Source organism: Prionailurus viverrinus, unplaced genomic scaffold, assembly GCF_022837055.1.
Source record: "Prionailurus viverrinus isolate Anna unplaced genomic scaffold, UM_Priviv_1.0 scaffold_50, whole genome shotgun sequence".
NCBI lineage: Eukaryota > Metazoa > Chordata > Mammalia > Carnivora > Felidae > Prionailurus > Prionailurus viverrinus.
Window position 1 is genome coordinate 780,104 of NW_025927613.1, and position 25,927 is coordinate 806,030.

Consider the following 25,927-nt stretch of genomic DNA (forward strand, 5'->3'; position numbering starts at 1 on the left):
CATCCAGTGTCTGGGCCTGGGCACCCAAGTAGAGACAGCTCATGGCGAGGTCACATCTGAATCAGTACATGCAGCCCTCAGAGTCAGAGCACACTCAGCACACCGTGGCTCCAGCACATGCATCTGTCCCTTCTCAGAAGGAATCCTTCCAGTTTACTGGTGCCAGACAACCGGTTGTTCACAGACCAAGGAATGTGGGTCAGTTCCTCTGACTCCAAGTCCACCTTCGTCCCCTACAGTGCAGTTCATGCACTTCCCACTCTAAGTACTTTTCCCTAAATGTATTACTTTGCATGTGCCTGTAAGTGAACTCCATGTACCTTTCCTACCTGCTTTTTGGACTGAAGAGATGGTTCTCAAAATCATAATCATCACTGAACGAATGGACAATGATCTGCCCTCACTTCCCTCTGTTCCTCCATCCATCATTCGTGATCCTTCCACATGGAAAACAACCACCTCCTCTTCTTCAGGACATGTGGCTCAGGGCACCCTGGTGACTCAGTCAGTTGGGCATCCAACTTTTGGCTCATGTTATGATCTCATGGCTCGTGAGTTCAAACCCCATATCAGGCTCTGTGCTGACAGCCCGGAGCCTGGAGCCTGTTTCAGATTCTGTGTCTCCCTCTCTCTCTGCCCCTCCCCCACTCACGCTGTCTCTCTCTTGCTCAAAAATAAACAAATATTAAAAATAAATAAAATAAAGTAAAATATAATATAATATAAAAAAAGGATGTGTGGTCCTCTAGGCTGCATCTGATGAGAGCCTGACAGGGGATGCTAGGTGGCTGTGGGAATGCACTGCGGAGAACCAAGTTGTGGCAAAGGTGACAGTATAGCATGGAACAGAGTCTCTAAACAGTCTACTTCAGGGGTGCCTGGGTGGTTCAGTCAGTTGGGCGGCTGACTACAGCTCAGGTCATGATCTCATGGTTCGTGAGTTCCAGCCCCACATCAGGTTCTGTGCTGATAGCTCAGAGCGTGGAGCCTGCTTCCAATTCTGTGTCTCCCTCTCTCTCTCTGCCCCTTCCCTGCTCGCTCTCTGTCTCTCTCTCTTTCAAAAATAATAAACAATAAAAAAAAATTTTAACTGATCTACTTCCCACAGTCCACATCCTCAAGACTAAGTTGATAGCACAGACCTTATTAGTTTCAGAAAGTCCCTCCACTGCTTCTCAGATAAGATGGTTCAGACCAGCATCTCACCACTGTGGGTGGCCAGTAGAATAAATTGTGACAGTAATTAATCTCTACCCATAAAGTACTTGAGCTCCTGACACATTCTGTAAACAGAGGCCTACATATACTGAGCACCGTGCTCAAGGAGGTCAGGACCTCTGCTGTGCAGCAAGTTTCCAGAGAGGAAATGATGGACGGGCCCCTAGGTAGGGAAGCAGAGAGTGCTGACCTCACCCTCCCCTGTGCCAGGTGCTGGGGGAGAGAGCAAGCCTGAGCAGAGCTGGGATTCCCACACAGACCTGCCTGACCCTTGGACCCTGGTTCTTCCTGACTGGTGTGGGACTAGTAAATGTGAGCAGAGAGAAGAATGGAATGTAGTGTCAAGACAAGAAAGACCCTGTGCCATACACCTGTGTTTTACTATTTGGGTTCTAACTACAGCTAATTATTGACTTCTTGTGTAACCTTGTAAAATGCACATCCTCTCTCCAGGGACCTTGATTTTTCCCTTTTCAAAAGCAGGAAGGCTCTGGGCACTTGAAACTCCCTGTTCTATGGAACCTGAGACACCCACAGTACAGGGGCTTTGGTCCTTCCAGAGAGCAGAGGATGCCCTGCACTCACCTTCACCAGCCCACCTCCCATGACAGAGGCAGGCTCTGGACACCCTGCGGAGGGGACTGCCAGCCTCTTCTCTTACAGACTAGCAAGAGAAGGCTGGCACTCTGCACAGATGCTTGGAGGTGAGAGGCTCAGATAGGAAGCCAGGCTCCTCCCGACTCTGATCAGCCTGGGCAACATGTCACGACAAAATCCTGCCTGGGCCTATCCCTCTGCTGCCACTTTTCCTCCCTAATCCCTCCCCTCTGCTCCTTTCGACAAATAGTGCAATGCTACTGTTTCTGGATGCTGCAAGAAACTAATGATTTCTTCCCTGCAGGGTTCTGGGGCCACATGGAGCATTTGTGACCACAATAAAGAGGTTAGGGATTAAAGGGGATGAGTAGGCAGAACACCCATGGCAAAGGGGTGTGGTAACACAGCTGAGTCTGGTTGGAGCGCACAGCCGGGTATGAGGCATTGCAAGAGGGAGCCAAGGGACAGGGGGTGCTGTCTGGGTGGGTCCCACTGTAAGGGGAGAGCTAAAGATGGCAAAACTTTGTTCTTCCCCCAACCTTTGCCCCCAGCTCCAGTGTAACCTCTCCTCGGATCCTTCTCATTATTAATGGGTCTGTCTTCCTCACCTACCATTTTGTCAAGAGGATGAATGAATGAATGATGAATGAGCCAGCCAATTGAGGATGAAAACTCTGGTGTGGCCTCCAACCCCACAACCTTTCTTCTTTGTTTCCTGACTATGCCAAGAATTTGCTAGATGGATGTGACAAGTAGATGTATCACTCAAGCATCAACTGCCCTCATTTTCAGAACCAGGCAACAAATCACAAAGGATTGGGGATAGCATCCCTCCCCACTCCCAGAGCATCTCCACCAAAGCCCCCAGGCCATCCACTAGTGACCTCTAATACTCCTTCTGTGCACTGCTGGCCAAAGCCTCTGAAGAATCACTCCCCTTACTGAAGGCTTTGTAGTAACTCCCCGAGACTGCCTGCTTTTCTCTCCATGCTCTCTCAGAACCCTGGACCCAGCATCCTATTGTGCCCAATAGCTGAGGGAATGAGAAACAGGCAGGAGCTTCTCAGGGACAGTAGGCAATCTGCTTCTCTGGGGAGCCTCAGGATGGACACCTGCCGGGGATGGCCAGGGCACTGACCATCTGAGGCCAAGGCAAGGCAAGACAGAGGCCTGATGAGTCTGATGCTCACCCAACACTGCTTTTGGCCTGCCTGTTCCAGAACCCATTGTGCACATGCTGACATGTGTCACACACACATTCAGCTGCTGGTGAGAGGTACAGCTCCCAGGCTATGCCCAGATCCCACCCCATCGGCTGGACTGGGAACCACAGAACCCAGCTATTTCCAGGGAAACTAAAACTGTTCCTTTGTTCTTTGTCTGTACAAATCCTTTCAGATACTAGCAGCCATTCCCCAGGCCTCCTGAAATCATCATAGCCCACCACCGGTCCAGCTTACAAACCCATCTTTCTGCCCCACACTCTGTATGGAGCCATAATTTTCACAGAATATGCTCTTTATTCCCTAGAGTCCAACTACAAACAAGCTCTAAATCCCACCCAGAACTCCCCCTGGAGCAAAGACTTGCAGAGGTGGGCAGTCACCAGGTTCAGCCACCCACTGGGGGCCTAGCACTGTGGCAGGGCACATGGGGGGCACAGAAGAAGGGAAGTCAAGGTCCCTGCCCCCAGAGAACTCATCATCTAATTCAGAGGTAAGAAGTAGACACAGGAAACAGCACACAGGGCTAAGACACCACATGAAATGAGAGCTTAGCTGTATGTTTCAAAATCCCACTCTACAGGGGCCACAGGAGCTACAGAAAGCCACCCAACATCAATTTTAAAAACTAGGAATGGCAAAGCAGAGCTTGTAGGAGACAGGCAGAGGTATTAAGAGGCTGTCTTTTCCCTCATAGAGCTCAAAATCTACTGAGATAGGCAAACACAGACACAGCCATCTACAGAACACCAAAGAGAAGGTTGCAAACACCAAGCAAGGGCTACAGAGTATGGGGAGGGGCAGAGAAGAGAGGGGACAGTTCTGGCGAGGAAGACTTGGAGATATCTTTCTAGAAAAGGTAACTTTTTAAATGTGTTTAAAATGAATAGAATTTTGGGGTGCCTGGCTGGCTCAGTTGGTAGAGCATGAGACTCATGAGTTCAAACCCCACACTGGGCATAGAACTTACGTAAAAGAATTTTTTAATAAAAAAATAAAAAATAATAAAATGAGTAGAATTTTGGTCAACAGAAATAGAGAGAAGCGGGTCCAGGGGGAAGAAGCAGTATGAATACAAATAGAAAGGACACTGCAGATTTAGTAAGAGAACCTCAAGAAGTCCACAGTGGTCAAGAAGAAATAAAACTACATGAAACCACAGATCTGCTTGCCATAGAGAGTCTTGAAGAGCATGTTAAGAATTTTGAACTTGAGGGGCACCTGGGTGGCTCAGTCGGTTGAACATCCAACTTTGGCTCAGGTCATGATCTCGAGGTTTGTGAGTGAGCCCCACATCGGCTCACTGCTGTCAGCACAGAGCCCACTTCAGAGCCTCTGTCTCCCTCTCTCTGCCCCTCCTCCACTCATGCTGTCTCTCAAAAATAAAAATAAGTAAATAAATTTAAAAAAGAATTTTGAACTTGATTTTTATGGAAAAGTGATAACCTTTATTCTTTTTTTTAATGTTTATTACTTTTGACAGCGAGCAAGTGGGGGAGGGGCAGAGAGAGAGGGAGACAGAATCCCATGGAGGCTCTTGCTGTCAGCACAGAGCCCAACGTGGGGCTTGAACCCATGAACCGTGAGATCATGACCTGAACTGAAATCAGGAGATGGACACTTAACCGACTGAGCCACCCAAGCGCCTCCCTAACCTTTTATTCTAATGGGAAACTGTAACCCCCCCTTGAGAAGAGACAATCACTCTAGGGATAATGTGAAGAATGAATTAGAAAGGAAGACTGGAGGCAGGGAGGTGTTTTGGTAGCTGCACAGCAGTCCCAGCAGTCCTGGCAAACAGAAACGAGGCCCACTCCTGAGCAGTGGCCAGAGCAAAGGTGAGGCAGGGAGAGACAAGAAACGAGTTAGGACAGAGTCTCAGCACCAGCAGACCTCAGGGAGCACACACCGGCAGAGGTGGGAAGACATCCAGTTCAACCAGTCATGGCTTCAAACCCCTCCCTCATTTAAAGATTAAGAAAAGGTCACAAAGTAGAAACATCGTTTCCAAGTTCACAGTGAAAGCGGGGGCCCTTGATGAGAAGCCAAGGCCTCCACTTCTCTGCCCAAGTGTTCTTGGGGGCACCGAAGTGAGGAGCAGGAGAAGCTGCAGGGAAAAGGGGGGAGCTGACCGCTTTTGCAGGGAAACAGGCAGATGCCTGATTTCCACACACCCAGCCACCCCACATTCACCTTTTCCCATCCTGAAGGAGCTGACTGGGGGATGGAAGTATGGGAGCTGGGGAACGGAAAACACCGATGTAACCCCAAGCGGCTTGCTAATAATACCTAAAATACAATTGAAACTTCAGAGACTACAAAGCATATTTATCTACCTTCCTTGCCCCATTTCCTCCACTCCCACTCTACCTCAGGCCACATTCATTCTTTCGGTCCACAAACCTTCAGAGGGTGCCTACCATTGTGGGTTCTTGGTGGCTGCTGGCTTCCAGGCGTTGCGCAAGCCCCCCAGAAGGCACAGAACCGCAGTGCTACCTTGAAAATATTATGCCAGGTGCAAGAAGCCAGTCCAAAAAGGCCACATTTTGTATGATTCCACTTACAAGAAATTTCCAGAATAAGCAAAGCTATAGAGTCAGAAAGTAGGTCAGTGGTTGCCATGGGACAGAAGAGGGCAGAATAGGGAATGAGTGCTAATGGGCACAGGGGGGATGAAAATGTTCTAAAAATGAGGTTTTAATGATGGTTGCACAATACTAAAAAGCACAGAGGGGTGCCTGGGTGGCTCAGTCGGTGAAGGTCTGACTCTTGATTTCAGCTCAGGTCAGGATCCCAGGGCTGTGGGATGGAGACCCCCATCAGGGAGCTCCATGCACAGCACAGAGCCTGGTTAAGATTCTCTCTCTCTCTCTCTCTCTCTCTCTCTCTCTCTCTTTTTCTCTCTCTCTCTCTCCCTATGTCCCTCTCCCCCACTGAGTCTCTCTCTCTCTCTAAAATAAAAATAATAATAATAAAAGCATTGAATGTCACACTTTAAATGGGTGTATTGTATGGCACATGAATTACATCTCGAGAAAGCTCTTTAACAAAAAGAAGAACTCAAAAACCTGACCTGAATGATCCAATTTCTGTCACACATGGCCAACTTTAGAGGCATCTGTTTTGGTCTGGAGCAGTGTTAACTATGTTCTAGGGTTATCTAAAATTCCAGGGGCTGTGCTCGGCAATAACTTCTGACACTTTCTAGCTCATTTCATGGGGGGACATGGCCTGAGACATTGGGGAGGTAAGGGATGATGTATCCAAAAACAAAAACTACAGAAGAAAAGCCTGGGCTACAGGCTATCAGACAAAACCTGTGCACTAGACCCCCAGGAACTCAACCTCTCTTTCCCTTTTGGCTCAAAACACATTTTCTGACAAGGTTAAAATATCGCTGAGGCCAGTGTTAAACTTCAAAACCTACTAACTCTCACAGATGTCATTAATAGGGAGATGGCCTGTAATTAGCAGGAGGGTATATCATCTGCAAGGAAAGATTTTAAAATGAGAACTTATTTGTGTAGATGATAATAAATGACCTTTCAATATCAAGAAATCTCAAAGACTTTTATGCCTATTAATTAGTCCCACTCTTTTCCAGAGGAAGGTGGTCATTTTCCCCATCTGCAGTTTATCTACCTGCTTAATTCCAAAAGCTAAACAGGAATGGAGGGCTTGCCCCAAGCTTACACAGGGGCCTTCCTTTGTCAGACAAACAGCCGTTCTCTGGGTCCTTGGGATTTCATCTCATTGAATAGACACCCAACTTCTCAACAGCAGGAAAAAGGAAGTCTAAAGAGCTCTGTGATAATTATCCCTAATGATTTGGTCAAAATATGCGAGGAGACTCCCTGAAAACTCCATTAGCTCAAAATAGTACCTGTCACACCCAATAGGCACATCTGCACCCCACAGAAAATGAACAGCAAAGGCTTTAATAAGGTCAAGACCTGAAAACAGTGGGCAACACGTGGAACTTCTTCCATTCCATTCTCTCCACTGTAAAGACAGAAGAGCAGCTTTTAAAAAAAAATAATAAGTATAAGCATCTGTCTTATCTCTCCAGATAGATTGTAGGTTGCTTCAGTGTTGGAATCATTTAGGTAGGCAAGAAGCATGGGAAAATAATAAATATTTGACTGGCTAAGCATCAGAAGGTTCTCATTTCAAAGTTGGATTCCTTCAGAGTATGTCATTAGGAAATTACTCTGTTCTTAAGTCAGCTTTTGTGGAAAACAATTTCTCTCACTGTGGAGTGGGCAATCACCAGTCCTGTTCCAAAAGATGGTAGGAACATAGGGGTTGCAAACAAGGGCTTGGGAGCCAGGAAGGTGCAGCTTCAATCCCCAGCTCATCTGTTGCAGGCTGCATGACCCTGGGCAAGTTATTTATCTTTCTCTAACTCTCAGTTTCCCTGTTTGAAAACTGACAATAATATTCCCTGCCTCATAGAGTTGGGGGAATTAAGCAAGACAACATATATAACATATAGCTCAACATAGAGCCTACCATATGATAAGACCTCAATAAATTGTAGCTTAAAAAACATCTTGTCTTTGAGGCCACAAGGCCACAGACCAACATGAATGCAAATAAAAGGAAAACACACTGAAAAACAATGAACAAAAACAGTGAAGATCCTCATGCAAGTTACAAATGCTAGCTAAATGACAGGACCCCCACAATCCCACTCCCCCTCCCCATTTTCCACTGAGTAAGACTGAGAAGCACAAAGTTCTGAGGCTTTTAACACATTTACAAATACAGCAAAGTTATACTTTTACAACCTCTGAAGCCCCTGCTAACCCTAAGATTAGAATCACAAAATCTTAAAAATATTAATGCCAAAAGATCGCTTAGAAATCAGTTCAACCCTCTCCTTTTACAGATGAAGAAATCCAAGACCGAGAGGTTAAGTAATTTGCCCAAAATTGCCCACTATATTCCATGATTTCTTCAAATATGTGTTATATTAAGCCTCTGCATCCTCCCCCTCTCTTCCCTCTAGCCAAACTCTCCCAACGCCCTATCAATGACAGTACAATGTCTACTCCAAAGGAGAAGCCTGTGTATCTCATGTCTCAGTGAAATTGAAAGTTCCTTAAAACAAAGACTGTGCCTTTGTCTCAGGGCCTACCAAAGAGCCCTCCACATGCTCACACAGACCCACTGACTGACTGAGCAACACACAGTTCTCTGCTCATCCTGTAGGAACTTACCAAGCATAGAATGAATGGGTACATAGCAGACCCTACTTTGAGAACATCATCTTTCTCAGGGGGAACCTGGCTGGCTCAGTCAATAGAGAATGTGACTATCGATCTCAGGGTTGTGAGTTTGAGCCCCAAGTTGGGTGTAGAGATTATAAATAAATAAGGAAGTAAATAAACAAACAAACAAACAAACAAACATTTTTCTCTCCACTGCAGATTCAGGCAGAGAACTGCCCATCTAACCAATGAAAGAGTTTCTAAGGAGCCCTGGAAAATACCAACATCTTGGGGACCACAGCTTTGCCACTCTATTGCAATGGCTGTTGTCTTTACCCTCTACCCACTCCACTGACATTCCCCTTATTTGCCTCTGGGGTCACCAAAATTTCTCTTGGTTTTTGCTTCTAATGGGTAAGAAGAGATATAACTGAATAGTGCTTACAAGTCAAGATTCAAGGGTGCCTGGGTGGTTCAGTCAGTTAAACGTCTGACTTCAGCTCGGGTCATGTTCTCATGATTTGTGAGTTCGAGCCCCACATAGGGTTCTCTGCTGTCAGCCTGACAGCACAGAGCCTGTTTCAGATCCTCTGTCCCTCTCTCTCTCTCTGCCCCTCCCCTGCTCTCTCTCAAAAAATAAATAGAACATTGAAGAAAACCAAGTCAAGATTCAAAAGCAGAAAGAGAATCTTGGTATGACCCCACTCTCAGGATTTATAAACAGACTGAAGCAAGTCCTGACTGGTACTGGGAGAGCCCAAAGAGCAGAGGATGCAAGCAGGAAGGCAGATGGCAGGCTCCCAGAGGCGGAAAGCCTGTGGGATGCTGGGAGGGGTGCCGAATCTGAGACCCCAGTGAACCCCTTTCAGATGTCAAATTTCTTCAGCACACCACAGTTCTCTGAGCTATCCAGACCTAGAGCCTAGAGTGCCTCCTGGCTTCTCCACCTTCCCTGCCCCTCACCTAATCTGGTCCCTAACCTTTCTTTCCCTCTATCATCTAGCTCCTATCATGTAGTTCGGAACTGCCTTGTCCAAGTCATTTCTCACATGGGCCACACAATAGACTGCTAGTCTCCCTACTCAGAAACTCCTCTTTCCAGTTCATCCTGTATCCTGCAGTATCTGATGACCAACTTATCCTAGGTTGCCCAGAACTCTCCCCAATTTTAGTGCTGAAATCTCATGTCCTGGGAAACCCCTTAGTCCCACACAAACTGAGACAGGTGGCCACCTTACTGCAGTCAGATTAAGATCTTCCCCCAGACAATGCTTTACTCATGTCATTTTCTTCACCAAAATGTTCCCCATCTCCCATTTCTCATTAAAACTAACCCTAAAGCAGGCCCCAAATCTGCCTCAGAGAATGTATAAGAACCAGAGGTGAGAAAAAAAAAAAAAGAATTCTAGGCCTGGCTGTCATCATAGCCCTGTGGAACCCTTAGCAAGTTACTCAGTCTACCTGGACCTCATTTTCCTCATCTGTAAAATTAAGAGGCTAAAACTAGATTTCCTTTGCCATTCCAAAATTTTCCAATTCGATTCTTCTGTACACCCGCTACTCCAGCCAGACTTACCAGCTCACCGCAATCCAAACATGTCTTATAAATTCTCGCCTCATACCTTTGTCCTTTCCCTTCTCCCCACCAGGATTTCTCTGCTTTCTTCCTCCCACCTGAATCCCACCAGGAACAACACAAAACCTACCTAATGAAGGGAGCCTGGGCATAGCCCATGAAGACTCCTCATGCACCTAGGTTTTCTAACTCTCAGCACTTCTCATGTCCTGCTTCTGCTGCTCAAACTCCTTTCTATATCAAGCTTCTTTATTCCAAATGGACTAAAATCTCTGCACTTTTGTGATTGCCTTGCAGAATGCTGAACACACAGTCAATAATAGCAAGCATCATCATTAATAACTGACTGGTGTATGGACGCACAAGAAAAAGTCCAAGCAAGGATGTAGATGTGAACAAAAGTAGAAAGTAGAGGCAAATTTAGAATTTTTTGTGCTTAAACTAGATTCTGAAATGCTTCTATAAATCAGTAATTGACTTACTCCACAAAAAGTTACTGAGACTTTCCTATGCATAAGATATTGCTGGCACATCACAGGCACAGAAGTGGGGAATAAGTCGTGACCCAGGTCTCCAATAGCAGCTCTACTCATAGATATCATAGCATCCACATTTTCCTTCACCTTGTGGCTTTTTAGGAAGACCTTAACAGGCTCTCGTGGCAGCAACTCCACCGTCATCGCACCCTTCCCTCTCAAAATTAGTCGTGTATTTACTTCTCTCTCTAGCAGGACGAGCCATTAAGTGAAAAAAAAAAAAACATTAAAATTAAAACAGGTCAATAGATTAAAATATACATATCTACCGACACAAGCAAAACAGCATAAAGCAAATCTCTTCTAGGAACTATATCCTGGCTATTTACCTACAGCCGCTAGTCTCTACTCTGACAGATTTTTATAAAGTGACCATATCAATACCCTTCTTTGGTATGACTTAACTGTGGTCCTCCATTAGCCGTGGTAGGCAACATATATGAAGGATGAACTCAACCTACATATATGTCTTTTGGGACCCCCGCAGCATGCAAATGCACACACACTCCCCTAATTAAATGGGGCTGGGACTTGAACAGTATCGCCTACCTAATGACAAACAGGTGCATGAGTAAGTGGGGGAAGTAAATAAACCAAACGGTCTGCAGAGGGAGAGGTCAAGCTGGGCTGAGCCGGGCTGGGCCCAGAGTGATTCAGGCTCCACCACAGAATGGGTGTCTCCTGGGATGGCCTAGCAGGACAATTAAAACCCCTATAAATACGATGGGTTTTCAACTCTCTAGTATCCTCTGTGGCTTCTGAATCTTCTGCTTATTCCTCCTTAAGCAGGTAAGGCATGCATGGGGAGGAGGGGGAGGAGGGAGATAAGTAATGGCAGTCTCTATAAGGCTCTTGATAGCAGCTATAATGTGCTGGGCTAGGGGGGTCTGAGACTGCTCCCTGTGCATGACAGGCCTGGGTAGAATCCTGCTTCCTTTTCTTGGTTCTGTCTGAGAATATGATGATAACTGGGGTGGCCCACTTCCAAGCCTGTAAAATATACATGCCTTTGTTTGAGCATGTCCTGGGCATCCCAAACCTGAGGGCTAGAACTACTGGTGAATAGCTTAGTCTCCCATACTGGAGCATTGACCTTTCATGCAAGTAAGGCAAGACCCAAAAGTTTGGAGCTCATCAGGGACAAGGCCCTAGACCACAGGGCCACAGTAGCATTCAAGTCTCAGTGCAGTGAACTGCCATAAGGGACTCAGCCTGTCCCATGCAATTCACTGTTTGCCATGCATCATTATAGACGTCACTGCATGCTTTTGGAAGTCCAATGTGCTTTGCAGTTAGGGCTTCTTGGAGGCTTATAAACTCAGTAACTAGAATTTGTATACCACAGGCAAAATACCATTGAGATCCAGATCCCCAAAGACCTGAGTCTCCCAATGTAGCCAGAGTGAATCTAGCTGATTATATATACTTCCTATCATCTGTGCAGTTAATTTGGCTTGCTATCTTTATCTGTAATCATTTTTATATTCATTGATTCTACTTTATAAGCATATCCCAAGTGATCATCCAGGCCAGAAGCACTTGCTGGGATTTAGCCTCTCAAAAAGTTTGCTTGGCCTATGGCAAGAGACCTCTGGCCTTCCACACTTGAGCAAGGCTCCTTAGAAGACCTGTTTGGCAGGTATATTTAGTTGGTGGAGAATTATGTCTTACTGTACTGGTTTCTGGCCCTGCCTCTGTGGGCCTCCTGATATCTCTTCCTTTTTGTTCTAAGAGAGTTTCAATCAAGCAAGTCCCACCTGGAGTAGGGGATGGGACATGGAAACCACCTACCATAAGTTTTTTGCTTTTTAGGAAATTGCCACTTTTCCTAGCAGGGAACCCATAGCTGGCACCCATCACCCACTATAGCACATAGTATTTGGAGGCTGATTGTAGATCAGAGGGAGTGTGAGGTAAGGCTACGAAGGGGCTCTGTCATTTCTTTTTTTTTTTAATGTTTATTTATTTTGAGAGAGAGGGAGAACAAGTGTGAGTGGGAGAGGGGCAGAGAAAGAGGGAGAGAATCCCAAGCAGGCTCCATGGTGTCAGCATAGGGGCTTTGTCATTTCTTAAGCTTCTTTCCCTAACCAAAAAGGGCCACTTGCCCTCTAGAAATCTGTCTCCTGGTCTTCATCTTAAACATGAAATCTTGTTTCTTCTTTTAGGTTCACCCATCTTTGCTAAAATGGCTCAACTGCTGAACAGCATTCTCACTGTGATTGAGGTGTTCCAGAAACATGCTAAAGAGAATGGGAACTGTACCTCACTATGCAAGAAGGAGTTGAAGCAGCTGCTCTTGGTTGAGTTTGGAGACATCCTCCGGGTAAGATGCATAGACTCTGACCCCATGGAGTCAAGTGTGAGTGATTCTGACACCTGCATCCAGGGCTTGATGTTTTTTGTTTGATCTGGTCATATTCCACCTATAGCTAAAGATTTTCAGGCAGCTCCTTAGTACTTCTCTCCCAGAACACACACATTTACAGGCATACACACACACACCTTCTTATAGCTGAGCTTGACAGGAGAGGGTACAAGTTCAAACCAGAAATCATTTCTCAGAAGAAATTCTAGATTCATAGCTTGATTTCTATACTTGGGTGCTGTACACACATCTTCTCATTCATGTATTCATTCATTCAACAAAGAGTTGTGGAATACCTATTCCATGCCAGCACCATCCTAGGCACTGCGGATGCAAACATGAACAAAACCAGCTTCTCTTCCCTCTAGGATCTCATGGTGTGGTTAGAAAGAAGTAGGTAAATAATTACAATATAGCATATAATGGAATAATCATGCCCCCATTGGTCTAGCAAGGGATGAGGTTCAGAGGACCAGTTTATCAAAAAGACTAAACCAAGCCCAAGCCATTTCAAGATGAATGGTGACCAACTGAGGAAGGCTCATACAGGACTAAAAGGGTAGGGGTGTGGATACCAGCATACATCTTTGTATCCACAGAACAACTGATTTTGCTCTTTGTTTTATCTTCTCACAGAGACCAAATGACCCAGAGACTATGGAAACCATCCTGAGCCTCTTGGATAAAGACAGAAATGGACATGTTGATTTTCATGAATATCTCTTGTTGGTGTTTCAATTGGCCCAAGCCTGCTATCATAAACTAAATAATAGGTCATGTGGAGATAGAATCTCTCAGCAAGAAGGGGAGCAGGAGGGAACACAAGACCATAAGTTCCCAGAAAATACAGGCAGACAACACAGGCAGAAGCATGAGGAAGAAAGGCAGGACTCCCATTGCACTCAGTCCGAGAGACAAAACCAGGATGTACACCAGGATCAGTCTGAGAGACAGGGTAGGGACTCCTGCTATGGTCAGACTGAGAGACAGGATATGGACTCCCATTGTGGTCAGTCTGAGAGACAGGATAGGGACTCCCACTACGGTCAGTCTGAGAGACAGGATACAGACTCCCACTATGGTCAAAGATGGAGTCATAAATCTAGCAGTAGCCAGCCTAAAAAACAAGGATATATCTTTGCCTTAAATCAATGTGAGAGACAAATTCACAATTCTTGTTATGGCCAGACAAACCAACAGGAATCAGGCTTTTATTATGGACTGTCTGGGAGGCTGGATCAGAAATCAGGTTATGGTCAGAGAGATAGGCAAGAATTGGACTCTCAATATAGCCAGACAGACAGACAAGACCAGAGTTCCCACTCTAGCCAGACAGTCAGACAAGGCCAGAATTCCCACTATGGTCACACAGACAGACAAGGCCAGAGCTCCCGCTATGGCCAAACAGACAGACAAGGCAAGAATTCCCACTATGGTCAGACAGACAGACAAGGCCAGAATTCCCGCTATGGTCAGACAGACAGACAAGGCCAGAGTTCTCACTATGGCCAGACAGACAGAGCAGGCCAGAGTTCCCACTATGACCAGTCAGACAGACAAGGACAGAGTTCCCACTATGGCCAGACAGACAGACAAGGCCAGAATTCCCACTATGACCAGACAGACAGACAAGGCCAGAATTCCCGCCATGGTCAGACAGACAGACAAAGCCAGAGTTCTCACTATGGCCAGACAGACAGAGCAGGCCAGAGTTCTCACTATGGCCAGACAGACAGACAAGACCAGAGTTATCATTATGGCCAGACAGACAGACAAGGCCAGAATTCCCACTATGGCCAGACAGACAGAGCAGGCCAGAGTTCTCATTATGACCAGTCAGACAGACAAGGCCAGAGTTCCCGCTATGGCCAGACAGACAGAGCAGGCCAGAGTTATCATTATGGCCAGACAGACAGACAAAGCATGAGCTCTCATTATGGCCAGACAGACAGACAAGGCCAGAGTTCCCACTATGGACAGACAGACAGAGCAGACCAGAGTTCTCACTATGGCCAGACAGACAGACAAGACCAGAGTTATTATGGCCAGACAGACAGACAAGGCCAGAATTCCCACTATGGTCAGACAGACAGACAAGGCCAGAATTCCCGCTATGGTCAGACAGACAGACAAGGCCAGAGTTCTCACTATGGCCAGACAGACAGAGCAGGCCAGAATTATCATTATGGCCAGACAGACAGACAAGGCATGAGCTCTCATTATGGCCAGACAAATAGAGAATGCCAGGGCTATTGTTCTGGCCAGACAGACAGAGAAGGCCACAGTAATTGTTATGGTCAGACAGACAGACAAGGCCTGAGTTCTCACCATGGTCAGTCAGAGACTGGGAAGATAGGGCAAAATAGTTACCTTCAAGGGAGGGAAGAAATAAGCAGAGACTCGTATGTTGAGCAACCAGGAAGTTCAGGGAGACTAAGTCAACAGACTCAAGGACAAGAAGTGGCTCGAAATCAGAGACAGAGATTTCAGTCTAGGGAAGGGCAGCAGAACAGCCACCAGGCATGGGAGCCCGAGGAGGATAACCAACACCACCAACACAAACTCATAGCACAAATCAAGCAAGAAGTGCCACACGGTTATAAAGAAGGTGAATGGCAATCATGTAGTGGTGAGCAGGGCCACAGACAGACACAGGCCAGGCATGAAGAGAGGCAGAGCCACCAGGCAGAAGGAGAACAGGCCTGCCAAAGCTGGGGCAGACACGGTTGTGAGGGTCAGGAAACTCCATGCAAGATTCAGGCCAGGAAAAGCCATGAAGAGGAACAAGGCCATCAGAGACGGGACAGGCAAACCCACGAAGATGAGCAGACCCGTCAGAGACAAGAGAGGCAAACCCACGAAGATGAGCAGACCCATCAGAGACAAGACAGGCAAACACATGAAGAGAATCAAAACTATCAGCAAAAATGGGATAGGCAAACCCTTGAGGAGGAAGAAAGGTATCAAGGGTCCCAGGATCAACAACCTTATGGGATCCAGCAAGGCCGTGCTAATAGAGAAAAATTCCACAGGAATGAAAATAGCCAGAGGCAAAATTCCCAGGGAGGATGCAGTAACCTGACCCTCCATCCCACCCAGAGCAGTGGGAGGCCCTCAAGGGGAGAACAGGGTGGAAGTCACCCTAACAAGGTAGCTTCTGCTCCCAACGCCCTCTATAACTATGTACAAGAGCAGAAAAGGAATTAGCGCCAGGTTGTGCACACACCAGAGCTAAAGCAGCCTGAAGCCAAAGAAATCTACATGTCAAGTTTATCCTTACTTCTGTTTAAGAGATTGAAAATGTATGTCTTCCTTCTCTCTTCTATCTACTTGTAAAGATGCTTTGAGGACTAGTATTCACTTTTAGGGCATTTCCGTTCTTTAAGCGGCAATTCTAGGGTGTTCCAGTTGGGTTAAGTCTGAGTGGCAAATTGGGTGACATAATCAGATCCCAATTTTGATTAGTTTGGGGATTTAAATCATTTCCTGGTTTTCCCTCTGTGTAGGTGGGGACATGGCTGGGTCACTGAATGGTAGAAACTTCTTCCAAAAGTTCAGAAACAGGAAAGGTATTCCAAAAATACATATTACAGCCCGAGGACAGGACACCTGGTCTTTTGTGACCTTGGCTCCAATGGACAAAACACCAGGAATTGCAAACCTCATAGCCTAAAATGAAACACAGTGAGATGCTGCTAGGAGAGTCAACTCTGAAGTCCACAACCCCTCCCACACCTAGGCTCCCAACCCTCACCAGAGGGACATTTCCCTGAGCTGCTACAGCTGACTTGACTGGTTCCAGCTCCATAGCATTCCAGTTTCTGACCACATAAAACAGAGAGAAAGCATATGTCATCTGCTGACAGATTCCAACAAACCAAAACCGTCCCTCCATTGCTCTGGAAAACCCTTCAAAGAAAATCTATGGAAATGTATTAAAATATCCAATAAATGATTGGTGAACAATGACCTTGATGACTCTTTTCCTTCTTCATGGTGGAGATATGCTGTCCTATCTTCACTTGGGTGCTGCTTTCCAAGGACAAGATCTCATTTCTTGACTTCTAAGATGACTTTGTTCTTTGAGTTCCTGAGCACTGAAGAAGGAGAAAGAGGAGGAAGTTGGGGCGGGGGCGGGGAGAGGAGAAGGAGAAGAAGAAGAGAAGGAAGAGGAGGAGGAAGAAGAAGAAAAGGAGTCAATATGAAACAAATAACAAAAAGTCAAAAGGAATTTATCTAAATATCTTCAGCTCCTTCCACCACAGAGGAGTCAAAGTTGACCCTTACCCTCATTCACCTCGACATTCAAATAGTCATTAAATCTTGCCAACTCTATATCCTTCATACCTCTTGGATCTCTTCCCACTTCTCCATTTCCACTTCCTTTATCCCCCTCTTGTTCAGTGGCTCCCAGTGACTTTAGAATAAAGTTCATACTCCTTAGCATGACACATAGGCCCTTCATCATCTGACCCAGATGACCTACCCAGTTTAGTCTCATGAAGGGTCCCTCCCAGGAGTACCCAATGCTCCAGCCATGCCAAGGATTTGTCTTTTCTCAGGATACCATGGTCTTTCATTAATTCATATCTTTGAATATACCATTCCATAGCCTGGAGTACCTCCCTTCCCTCTTCTGCCAGGTAAAAACCTGGGCATCTTCTGTGTCTCAACTAAAACATCACAGCTTCTGGGAAGCCTTTCTGGACACTCCAAGCATTCCTTCCTCTAAATTTCCACTCATTTCTCTTATACACTTTGTCACACACTTTTCTGTGATTATCTCTCCTACCAACCTGGGAATAAGACCGTATCTTACTCAACTATGCACTGCTCAGCACTTAGTGCAGCCACCAATATCCAGGGACACTCATTAATTATTTGTTGAATAGGTGAGGAAATTAGTGTGGAAATAGAAGGAGGAAATTAGTCTTCAGGACTAATTTAGACTTCAGGAAAAAATAAGCTAAACATTTACATAGTAACAGACAAAAGAGGCTAATTTTGACCCTTATTTAATCAAGACTCAATTAATGAAAGAACAACATTTTTCTATATTTTAAGCAATGGCACATTAAATGTCTAGAATTATGAGATTTGAATTATTAGAAATCAGCAAGTGAACCCCAGAACTACTGAGTTCAAGACATCAATAGAGCTGTAATCCAGGAATCAGAAAGTTGGGATCCAGAGCTGCTGGCACTGATGCCAAAACTGCCTGTCAACATCCATGTTCCATAACCCTATTTACCAAAATAAATAGCAAAAATCACTGTACCTTGCAAATATCATGGAAACACATCTAATTGGAAAAACATAATTCATATCGAGAACCCTACCTACAAGGGAGTCTAGGAAATATAGGAGATAAGAATGGATATTGAGGGCCATCAGATTCACCACAGGAAAGATATATAGATTCATAACAACAGCCCCTTTTCTAAAGAAGATTACAATCTAGTAAGAAACATGTGTACAGCAAACAACCATTAAATAAGGCAAGATGTCATAAGTACAGGAAAATTGCTGTCCCTAGGAATGCAAGCTGGTGCAGCCAGTCTGGAAAACAGTATGGATGTTCCTCAAAAAACTAAAAATATAACTACCCTATGACCCAGCAATTGCACTACTAGGCATTTATCCAAGGGATACAGGTGTGCTGTTTCGAAGGGACACATGCACCCCCATGTTTATAGGAGCACTATCAACAATAACCAAAGTATGTAAAGAGCCCAAATGTCCATCGATGGATGAATGGATAAAGAAAATGTGGTATATATAAATAATGGAGTATTACTCGGCAATCAAAAAGGATGAAATCTTGCCATTTGCAACTATGTGGATGGAACTGGAAGGTATTATGCTAAGTGAAATTAGTCAGTCAGAGAAAGACAAAAATCATGACTTCACTCATATGAGGACTTTAAGAGACAAAACAGATGAACATAAGGGAAGGGAAACAAAAATAATATAAAAACAGGGAGGGGGACAAAACAGAAGAGACTCATAAATATGGAGAACAAACTGAGGGTTGCTGGAGGGGTTGTGGGAGGGGGATGGGCTAAATGGTTAAAGGGCATTAAGGAATCTACTCTTGAAATCATTGTTTCACTATATGCTAACTAATTTGGACGTAAATTTTAAAAATAAAAAATAAAGTTAAAAAAAAAAAGAAAAAAAATTGCTGCCCTAACTCCAAAAATGGAGCAATTAACTGTGTGGAATGACTGAGAGATGCTTGCATGGAGGACAGCATCTAAGCTAAGGCCATGATCCTGGGGGAGTGGAAATGAAAAGGGTCACAGCTCATCCTGGCCCTTAAGGTCAATGGGGATGCCCATATGTTGGCTGCTATTTACATGACATAATTGTTCAGGGGTAAGATGGGTTTTCCCTACAAATGTTCTCTATAATTGAGACCCTCCCCAGAAAGCTAAACTAGAGGGTGGAAAATAAACCCAAAGCTGAGAGGTCTCAAAATCGGGAAGCTACTAAGGGTTCCTGGGGACTCTCAGTGGGTCAGCCAGGTAGTGAAGGGAGGGAGAGATTTAGGCATTCTAGGCAGGGGGAAGTATGAGTGCCACATGGTAAAGGAAGGTCCAGGGGTGTTCAGTGAAGCAAAAGGCACATAAGCTGAACACTAAAGAGAGAAAGCAAAGAGTCCAAGCTGGAGGGACAAATAAAGCCAGATAACGGAGGACTTCAAAATCTACCATGAAGAGTTTGGAATTTCTTCTGTTAGTAGTAGGAGCCACAAAAGTTTTCTGAGCAGAAAATGAAGGGAAAAGAGGAAAGAGCAGGAGAGATGTTTGGAATGACGAGAAATGGCTACTATAAGGGTGGAGTTAGATAACTTTGGTCTGGGTAACTCCCCATCACAGGTACAACATAAATACAGGTTGGGGGAGGGGGTATCCTGGCTCTAAAGCCAAAAGACAAGAAAGGGGGTTCACCCTAAGAGGGTACAAAAGCAGAGAGGAAAGACATCCTACTGCACTAACCAGGGGTGGACTCTGCAGCAGGCAATAAAGCAGCTCTCTGGATCTAAACCAGAGAGCAACTTTCTGAATTTCTTCAACTGGAGCAACCAAATAGAGACCATCCCTTTTAAGCATGATCTCTACTCTCAAACTCTGAGAGAATCATGCACACTGTGAAGCTAATTCACAGAGCGTCCTCCAAATCTACCTGCACCAGAAAGATACCATTCCCTTGTAAAAGACATCTTCTCCTTGGGGTTCACTCCTCAGCTGCCTTCTCTTTTCTAACTACGGTTATCATATCCAGTCCTACAGCTCCAAATGTCATCACTATTTCTAAGCCTCTCAAGTCTTCATCTCCAGCCCTACCTCTTTCCTTAACCCCAGACTTGTGTGTCCAAATATCTCCTTACATTTCCACTGGGACATCAAACAGCATCTCAATCTTAGCATTCCCAAACAAGAGTCTTGAATTAACCTGTTTTTCCTTCAATTTTCCCCAGTTCAGTAAGTTGGGAGGACCACCACATTGCTCAAGCAAACGCCTAGGAGAGACAGTCTTTATTATAATCATTCCCTCTCCCAAATCAAACTCATCAGCAAGTCCCTTTGTTTCTGTCTCAAAATACAGTGTAGCCCAGATCCCACCATTCTTGTCATCTCCCCTGCCATCAACCGTCTGGCCACCGTCTCTCTCCTGGAACCCCGCAACAGCTTCCTGATGGGGCTCCCTACTCCTCTGCGAAATGAAAACCACATCAGGTCACTCCCCTATGTAAAAGGCCCAATGGCTTCTCACCACACTAAGAAGAAAATCCAGCATTCTCCCAGGGCCTTTCTAGGATGGGGCCCTGCCACACTTCATTGTGTACCACTCCCCTCCATCCTGTTTTCCAACCATGCTGGCCTTCCACCTATGATTCCAGAAGGGCAAGCTGGTTCCCACCTCGAGGCCTTTGAACAAGCTATTTCTTTGGCCTGGAAGAGTCCTCTCTCCAGCTTTGTGTGGCTGGCTCCTTATTTCATTCACTCACTCTGACACTGAGTCTAAAAGAGTAGTTCCCAATCACTCCCGATCACATCCTCCTCTTTCTGTTGCTGTTCTCAGCATTTTTCATATCTGTTATCTTGGTTTTGTGATACCTGTTTATTGTCCTTTTCCCCCTGCTGGAACTTAAGGTCCATAAGAACACAGATTTTGATTGTGCACTCATGGTGCATGTTCAATGGGTGTATGTGTCCACTGAATGCACACAGAAGTCCTCTGTGATCTTGCTTCAGTCTACACTTACAGCTTGCTTCCCCACTATGCCCCCACATGCCACCTAGACTCCAGCCTAACCAGACAACTGCCCAGCCTCCACACCTCTGCTTATACCATTGCCTCCACTGAAGCACTATCCTAACCTTCACCTGGAAAAATTCTATCTATCCTATTAATTAGCAGCACCTCCTGGACCTATCACCAGTGCAAAATTTGTCACATTGCACTGAATCAACTCTACACCCATCTGTTTCCCACACCGAGCTGCAAGGTTCTCCAGGCAGAAACTGCATCTTATTCAATTGTATCTTGGGCACCAAGCACAGTGACTGACCAACTCTATGCAAAGAGACTGGGCTTTGGAATAAAAAGACATGTATTTGAGACCTAACTCTACCACTTACTGATTTTGTGATATTAGAAAACTTAGAAAAATTCTTTGTCTCTTTAAATCTCAGTTCTTTCATCTATAAAATGGGGTTAAAAATTCCAATAGTTGCTTAAAAATAAATTGAGATGACATGCACAAAGTAGTTAGTAATCTGATATCTTCTTACTTATTTAGTTGGTATTTATCATCTTTTCCCCTTTGGCATTATTTTTAATAGAAGCTTAATAAATGTTTACTGTATTATTGAAAAGCCCAGCTTACGTGTCAGCTCCTCCAAGAAGCTTTCCTTGATCCCCATTCTTCCCAGGCAATAGCAACCACTTCTTTGTCTTCAAGCAATATCTTTGGAAAGCTTCTGTGATCATCATCACAGTCTATGTTATTGTACGTATCAGTGAATATTTTCTCTCCCGGAATGTATTAGAAACTCCTTCAGAAAAAGTCCACACTTTATTCTTTACATCATTATTAGCACCCAGAACACCCAGAATCAGTATTTGGTAGATGTTTGTTGAATCAAATTCAACTGAATGGACTCTCCATTACATTGTGGCTCTGCCCCTCCATGCCTGGCACCACTACTCTGCCCCCTTTGTCCTGTTCTGTGCTTTCATCCTCCACCTTCCCCTTCAACCCAGGACCCAGCCTTTCTCTCTCTCTCAGACTTCTTGTGCATCCCTACTTAATCCCCATTTATTATTTTCTTATATTTTTTATTGAAGTATATTGTATTGGCATGCAATGTTATGTTCATTTCAGGTGAACAACATAGTGATTGGACAATTGTATCCACTACACAACACTCACCACATGGTAAGTGTAGTCACCATCTGTCAACATACATTGTTAAAATATTACTGACAATATTCCCTAGGCTGTACTTTTCAGCCCCATGACTTACTTATTTTATTACTGGAAGTTTGTGCCTCTCCATCCCCTTCTGCCTAGTTCACTCATCCTCCCCCTGACACAGCCCCATTGAAACAGAACTCCTGAGGGTGGTAATCTCCCCTCAGCACCAACACTTTCCACAATTTGTAGGATCCCAGACTGTAGCCATTCTATTTTCTTACTCCTCACTCTACTCTCCCCCTTCTTCTCCCTTGCAGTCCAAACCCAACGATCCCTATCCCCCAACTACTGAAAAGACCAGTTCCAAAGTCCCTCATCTAATCCTCCATGCCCTGTTGACTTTCATATGCTCAGACTTCCCTGTGAGTGCTCTGCTTTCTGACACAGACACACATAAATGTTCTTTCGTTGCTTCCGTTATGCTATTCATCCTTTCCACTGAAGCTACAAGCCATTAAGAAGCTGATGAAATTGGGGCGCCTGAGTGGTTCAGTTGGTTAAGCATCCAACTTCAGCTCAGGTCATGATCTTGCATTCCATTCAAGCTCCACATCGGGCTCTATGCTGACAGTTCAGAGCCTGGAGCCTGCTTCGCATTTTGTGTCTCCCTCTCTCTCTGCCCCGTCCCTGCTCATGTGCTTACCTCTGTCTTTCTCTCACAAAAATAATAAACATTTTTAAAAATTAAAAAAAAAGAAGCTGATGAAATCAAGGTAATGCTAGCTTCAAGAATGAGTTTGGAAGCTCTCCTTCCATTTCTATTTTTTGGAACAGTTTGATAAGAATAGGTATTAACTCTTCTTTAAATGTTGAAGAAATTGGTAGAATTTCTCTGGGAAGCCATCTCGCCCAGGACTCTTGTTTGTTGGGAGGTTTTGATAACTGATTCAATTTCTTTGCTGGTTACAAGCCTGTTCAAATTTTCTATTTCTTCCTGCTAAGTTTCAGTGTATGTGAGTTGCTAGAAATTTGTCCGTTTCTTCCAAATTACCCAGTTTGTTGGCATATTTTTTTTTATTTTTTAACATTTATTTATTATTGAGAGACAGAGAGAGACAGAGTGTGAGAATGGGAGTGGCAGAGAGAGAGGGAGACACAGAATCTGAAGCAGGTTCCAGGCTCTGAGCTATCAGCACAGAGCCCGACACAGGGCTGGAACTCACAAACCCCGAGATTATGACCTGAGCCGAAGTCAGGCGCTTAACCGACTGAGCCACCCAGGAGCCCCTGGCATATAATTTTTCATAGTATTATCTTAGAATTGTTTGTATTTCTGTGGTGTTGGTTGTGATCTCTTCTCTTTCATTCGTGATTTTATCTATTTAGGTGCTCTATCATTTCTTCTTGGTAAGTCTGGCTGGAAGTTTATAAATTATGTTTGTTATTTCAAAACACCAGCTTTTAGTTTTGATCTGTTCTACTGTTGTTGTTTTTTTTTATTTCTAATCATTTATTTCGGCTCTAATCTTTATTATTTCCCTTCTTCTGCTGGATTTAGGCTTTCTTTCCTGCTACACCTCTTTTAGGTTTAATAATGAAGCAGTAGAAAAAGAAACCAAGGAATCAATCCCATTTACAATTGCAACAAAAACCATAATATACCTAAGAATAAACCTAACCAAAAAGGTAAAAGATCTGTAAGCTGAAAAATATAGAAAGTTTATGAAAGAAATTGAAGATGACACAAAGAAATGGAAAAACATTCCATTGGAAGAACAAATATTGTTAAAATGTCGATACTACCCAAAGCAATCTACACATTCAATGAAATCCCTTTCAAAACAATACCAGCATTCTTCATAGAGCTACAACAAGCAATCATAAAACTTATAGGAATCAGAAAAGACCCTGAATAACCAAAGTAATGTTGAAAAAGAAATCCAAAGCTGACGACATCACAATTCCGGACTTCATGCTGTATTATAAAGCTGTAATCATCAAGACAATGTGGTATTGGCACAAAAACAGACACTCAGATCAATGGAACAGAATAGAGAACCCATAAATGGACCCACAAATGTATGGCCAACTAATCTTTGACAAAGCAGGAAAAGAATATCCAATTGAAAAAAGTCTCTTCAGCAAATGGTGCTGGGAGAACTGGACAGCAACATGCAGAAGAATGAAAGTACCACTTTCTTACACCATACACAAAAACAAATTCAAAATGGAGAAAATCCCTAAATGTGAGACAGGAAACAATCAAAACCCTACAGGAGAAAACAGGCAGTAATCTCTTTGACCTCAGCTATAACAACTTCTCACTAGACAAGTCTCCAGAGGCAAGGGAAACAAAAGAAAAATGAACTATTGGGACCTCATCAAGATAAAAAGCTTCTGCACAATGAAGGAAACAATCAACAAAACTAAAAAACAACCAATGGAATGAGAGAAGATATTTTCAAATGATATATTGGATAAAGGGTTAGTATCCAAAATTTATAAAGAACTTATCAAACTCAACACCCAGAAAACAAATAATCCAGTGAAGAAATTGGCAGAAGACATGAATAGACACTTTTCCAAAAAAGACATCTAGATGGCAGACACACGAAAATATGCTCAACATCACTCATCATCAGCGAAATACAAATCAAAACCACAATGAGATATCACCTCACACCAGTCACAGTGGCTAAAATTAACAACTCAGGCAACAACAGATGTTGATATTTGCAAACGACATATCAGATACAGAGTTAGTATCCAAAATCTGTAAAGAACTTATCAAACTCAACACCCAAAAGACAAATAATCCAGTGAAGAAATGGGCAAAAGACATGAAGAGACACTTCTCCAAAGAAGGCATCCAGATGGCCAACTGACACATGAAAAAATGCTCCACATCACTCATCATCAGGGAAATACGAGTCAAAATCACATTGAGATACCATCTCACACCTGTCAGAATGGCTAACATTAACAACTCAGGCAACAACAGATGTTGGTGAGGATGCGGAGAAAGAGGATCTCTTTTGCACTGCTGGTGGGAATGCAAACTGGTGCAGCCAGTCTGGAAAACAGTATGGAGGTTCTTCAAAAAATTAAAAATTAAAAATTAAAAATATAACTGCCCTACGACCCAACAATTGTACTACTAGGTCTTTATCCAAAGGATACAAAAATGCTGATTCAAAGGGGTACACGCACCCTGCTGTTTATAGCAGTGTTATCAACAATAGCCAAACATGGAAAGAGCGTAAGTGTCCATTCACTGATGAATGAATAAAGAAGACACACACAATGGAATATTACTCAATGATAAAAAAAATGAAATCTTGCCATTTGCAACAATGTAGATAGAACTAGACTGTATTATGCTAAGCAAAATAAGTCAGTCAGAGAAAGACAAATCTATGATTTCACTCATATGTAGAATTTAAGAACCAAAACAGATGAACATAGGGGACAGGAAGGAAAAATAAGATAAAAACAGAGAGGAGGCAAACCATAAGAGACTCTTTACTACGGAGAATAAACTGAGGGTTGCTGGAGTTGGGTGTGGGGATGAGCTAGATGGCTGATGGGCATTAAGGAGGGCACATGTTGGGATGAGCACTGGGTGTTATATGTAAGTGATGAATCACTGGGTTCTACTCCTGAAACGAATACTACACTGTATTTTAACTAATTTGAATTGAAGTAAGTTATTTTTTTTAAGCTGATGAATGTCCTATTCCTTTTAGAACCCCACACGATGGATTTGCAACCA

At 44.1% G+C, this 25,927-nt stretch overlaps 1 protein-coding gene across 1 annotated transcript; it reads left to right on the forward strand.

Moving 5' to 3' along the window:
• Positions 1-12,548: 12,548 nt before the first annotated feature.
• On the forward strand, positions 12,549-15,935 carry RPTN (repetin). Its single transcript, XM_047847790.1, has 3 exons — positions 12,549-12,686; positions 13,365-13,905; positions 13,978-15,935. Exons 1-3 carry the CDS (start codon positions 12,549-12,551, stop codon positions 15,933-15,935), a joined length of 2,637 nt encoding a protein of 878 aa, XP_047703746.1.
• Positions 15,936-25,927: the final 9,992 nt, after the last annotated feature.